At 64.3% G+C, this 4,405-nt stretch overlaps 1 protein-coding gene across 1 annotated transcript; it reads left to right on the top strand.

The window, feature by feature from the left end:
• Positions 1-55: 55 nt before the first annotated feature.
• Positions 56-4,371, top strand: SYVN1 (synoviolin 1; the record flags this gene model as incomplete). The annotated part of the gene is made up of 13 exons (XM_042021007.1): positions 56-307; positions 526-574; positions 1,011-1,114; positions 1,205-1,331; positions 1,588-1,687; positions 1,769-1,834; positions 2,206-2,322; positions 2,408-2,559; positions 2,854-2,991; positions 3,099-3,209; positions 3,283-3,469; positions 3,567-3,682; positions 3,769-4,371. Coding segments are annotated over 13 exons (1,644 nt in total), but the record flags the coding sequence as incomplete, so codon positions are not given.
• Positions 4,372-4,405: the final 34 nt, after the last annotated feature.

Genomic DNA, 4,405 nt, shown 5'->3' with positions numbered 1-4,405 from the left:
GGGGGGGGGATTTTGCACCCCAAGAGATCTTTGGTGCTGATTTTGAAGCCCCTGAGTCTTTGGGCTCCGTTTTGGGGGGGTTGCACACCCCAGGACACCTCGGGCCCCACGTTGGGGTCCAGCCTGGGGGGCTCCCCCTAAATCTGTCCCTCAGCACCTCCTGGAGCGCTCGTGGTACGCGGTGACCGAGACCTGCCTGGCCTTCACCGTGTTCAGGGACGACTTCAGCCCGCGCTTCGTGGCCCTCTTCACCCTCCTGCTCTTCCTCAAGTGCTTCCATTGGCTGGCCGAGGACCGTGTGGATTTTGTGAGTGTTGGGAGTGGGGAAATGACCCAGAAAAAACCCGAAACCAACCCAAAACCAGCCTGGAACCAACTCAAAACCAGCCCAAACCCAACTCAAAACCAGGCCAAAACTAGCCAAAAACCAAGGCAAAACCTCCCCGAAAATAATGCAAAACCAGCCCAAACCAGCCCAAACCCCATTTTTTAATGGAAAAACTCGGCTTTGCTCCCTCCCCACAGATGGAGAGGAGCCCCAACATCTCCTGGCTCTTCCACTTCCGAATTGTCTGTGAGTGTTCTTGCAGCTGCTCGCGTCGTTTGGGCGCCTCATTTGCATAATTTTGGGGAAAAACCCGGGGCAGCCAAGGGTGGTGGGGCCTGATAACCCTTATCAGTGCCAGCTCGTTAACGAGGGGGGGCCGGAGGGGGTGTTAATGAGCTCCAGGGAGGAAAAACAGCGCTGGATCTGCGGCAGAATCGAGATGGAGTTCGAAAAACGGGATTTAGGGGATGTATAAACCATTTATTGAAGGGATTTTGGGATTTTGGGGCCTGGGAGGGTATGAGGTGTAGCTGGAAGGAGAAGGACTCGTTAATTAAGCCCTTCATTAGCACTGGAGCGTAGCCCCCTCCCCCAGAGCTGCTCCCCGAGGGTGGGACCCGTTCATTCTTTGGGCTCTCCCCCCTCGTTAGCCCCCCTCTCGTCATCCCCCCCTTCTCCCCAGCCCTGATGTTCCTGCTGGGAATCCTGGACTTCCTCTTCGTCAGCCACGCCTACCACAGCATCCTGACCCGCGGCGCCTCCGTCCAGCTCGTCTTCGGCTTCGAGGTGGGCGCGGGGGCCCCGTGGGGTCCCCAGGGCCCCTCCGGGGGCGTTCCCGGGGCCGGGGTGTCCCAGCCGGCGCTTTCCCGCCCCCAGTACGCCATCCTGATGACCATGGTGCTGACCATCTTCATCAAGTACGTGCTGCACTCCATCGACCTGCAGAACGAGAACCCCTGGGACAACAAGGCCGTGTTCATGCTCTACACCGAGCTCTTCACTGGTACCGCGGCTGCCCCCGGGGGGGTCCTGCTGGGGAGGGCTTGGGAAGCTCAATTAGCGTCGGTTAACGAAGAGCTGAGCTGTTGGTGGGGCTCGGCTGGGCTCGGTCAGTCAGCCAAGACGTGGAGTCTCGGTGGTGGTCAAGTGGTCACCTCAGCCGAGCTTTGGTTGTCCCAAAAATGGAGCAGGTGACCTTGGGGGTGCCATCCCGTCACCCAGCCTGACCCCGACACTCCCCGGTGTCCTCCCTCCCCCAGGCCTGATCAAGGTGCTGCTCTACATGGCCTTCATGACCATCATGATCAAGGTGCACACGTTCCCGCTCTTCGCCATCCGCCCCATGTACCTGGCCATGAGGTGAGTCCCCCTCGGCCCGGGGACCTTCCCGGGTGTGATCCCGATCCCAGTCCCGACCCCGCTCCCCGTGCTCCGTTCCAGGCAGTTCAAGAAGGCGGTGACCGACGCCATCATGTCCCGCCGGGCCATCCGCAACATGAACACGCTGTGAGTGCCCGCCCTGCGTCCACCCCACCCCAAAACCCCGAACCTGGGCAAAACCCCACAGGCTTTGGGTGAGGAGAAGGTGGAGCCGGCGGTGGGATGACCCAAAAATCCCATTGCCTGCCTAAATCCCACTGGGATGGGACTGGGGGCTCCAGATCAGCCAGTCCTGGCCACCACTGGGTAACTGGGAGGGTTTGGCACCTTTGGTAATGTCACCCAAAACCCGTTGAACTGAGGCGAGGTCGGTTCTGAGCTGCTGCCAGCACAACCCAAAGTCCCTTTTCCCCCTAAACCGCCCTGAACCGGGGGATTTTTGGGAAAAGCCGGGGGTTTTCCCGGCATTCCCAGACCCGCCCCTGCTCCCGGCTCAGGTATCCCGACGCCACCCCCGAGGAGCTGCAGGCCATGGACAACGTGTGCATCATCTGCCGCGAGGAGATGGTGACGGGCGCCAAGCGCCTGCCCTGCAACCACATCTTCCACACCAGGTGCTGCCCCTGGGGAATCCCGGGGCTCCCGGGGCCGCCGGGGCCGCCGCGGCCGTGAGGGGGTCACAGTGCTGTCCCTCCGCAGCTGCCTGCGCTCGTGGTTCCAGCGGCAGCAGACGTGCCCCACGTGCCGCATGGACGTGCTCCGGGCCTCGCTCCCGGCACAGCCGCCCCCGGAGGCGCCGGAGCCGGCGCCGGCCCCGGCACAGACCCCGCAGGGGCCGCAGCCCCCCAACTGTGAGTGACCGGTGCTGGACAAAGGGATGGGGAGGGAGAGGCCCCGTGGGCAGCCTGGGGGGTTCCTGTGGGGGGGTTTCCACCTGAGATGCTCCAGTGCTGGAGTTTCCACCTGTGAAGTTTCTCTGGTGGAATTCCCACCTGTGATATTCCAGTGGTGGAATTCCCACCTGGGACGTCCCCCGGTTCCCTTTCCCGGTCGCCACCAGACCGGGATCGGGCGCGTTCCCGCTGCGGGTGACGATGGAAATTTGGCTGTTCCCGGCTCTCACCCGCTCCCTTCTCCCCCCGCAGTTCCCCAGGGAATCCTCCCTCCCTTCCCGCCGGGAATGTTCCCGTTCTGGCCGCCCGTGGGGCCCTTCCCGCCCGTCCCCGGTGTCCAGGCCCCGGCCGGCACCGACGGCTCGGCCGCAACGGCCGGTGCTGCTCCTGGTGAGTCCCCCCCCAAATCCCCCCAAACCCATCCCTGTCCCTTTTCCCCCCCCAAATCCCCCCCCACCCCGCCCCCTTCCCCCCCCTCACCCCTGTGTCTCCCCCAGCCGCCCGTCCCGGTGACGCCAGCGCGGGATCGGAGCCGGGAGCCGCCGGGGCCGTGCCGGGGCTGCCGCTGCCGCCGCCCTGGGTGGGGCTGCCATGGCCGCCGCTCTTCGGTAGGACCGGGAATGGGGATTTGGGGGGGATCCCGGCCCGGAGCCCCCCCCGATCCTGAGCCCGTGCCCGCAGGGATGCCGCCCATGCCGGTGCCGCCGGCCGGCTTTGCCGGGCTGACGGAGGAGGAGCTGCGCGCCATGGAGGGCCACGAGCGGCAGCACCTGGAGGCGCGGCTGCAGTGCCTGCACAACATCCACACGCTGCTGGACGCCGCCATGCTCCAGATCAACCAGTACCTCACCGTGCTGGCCGCCATCGGGTAACCGGCAGGGCACCGGGAGGCTTTGGCGCCAGTTCCAGCCCCCAACCTTCCCAAAGTTGCCGGAATTTGGGATAACTCTTGGATCGCCCCCCAGGACCCCCCGAGCCGCCGCCCCCCGCCCGCCCCCCGCCCGCGATTCCCACCCGGAGGAGCCCCCGGCGCCGGGACCCTCGGGAGCCCCCGGACCCTCGGGAGCCGCCGCTGCCGCCGGTGCGTGAGGAGCCCCCCCCGCTCCGAACTGGGTTAAACTGGTGTAAACTGGTTCTGAGCTGGGTTAAACTGGTGTCTCCCCGCAGATCCGGCCCCAGCGGGCGCTGAGGACGAGGAGGACACGGCCGAAGGCTCCGAGCCCCGGGAGGGCCCCGACACGGCCGAGCTGCGCCGGCGCCGCCTGCAGAAGCTGGGGACCCCCCCCCACTGACCCGGGACCCCCCAGCCCCGGCGCCGCCTCTCCCTCCACCAAAATTCCCGGCTGGAAGCGAATCCGAGTCCCGGCTGTGCCCCTTGGTGACCCCAGAACAGCCCCAGCCCCTTTTCCCCAGGCCTTGACCCCTTTCCCCCCCCCGTTTTCCCTCTTTTTTCCCCGTTTTTTCCCATTTCCCACATTTTTTCCCAGTTCCCCAAGTTTCTCACCGATTCTTCTCCATTTCTTCCCTGTTTCCTTCCCATTTTCCCCTGTTGCTTCCCTTATTTCCCCAGTTTTCCCCTTTCCACGCATTTTCTCACCCGTTCCCTGCCAGTTCTCCCCATTTCCTCACAGTTTCCCTCATTTTTTCTGTCTTTCCCCCTTTTCCTCCCTTTTCCCTCTTTCCTCCATTTCTCCCCTTTCTCCTCCCCCATTTTTCCCAATTTTTCTCTCTTTTCCCCCAATTCTCCCTCTCCGCTGAGCCAGGATCGGGTCCCTGTTGTCCCCTGAGTTTTGGGGTGGGGGGG

This window comes from Corvus kubaryi, unplaced genomic scaffold (genome assembly GCF_017639235.1).
Source record: "Corvus kubaryi isolate FWS band 111438036 unplaced genomic scaffold, C.kubaryi_AGA036_p1.0 37070, whole genome shotgun sequence".
NCBI lineage: Eukaryota > Metazoa > Chordata > Aves > Passeriformes > Corvidae > Corvus > Corvus kubaryi.
This window is presented reverse-complemented; position numbering and strand designations above follow the sequence as displayed.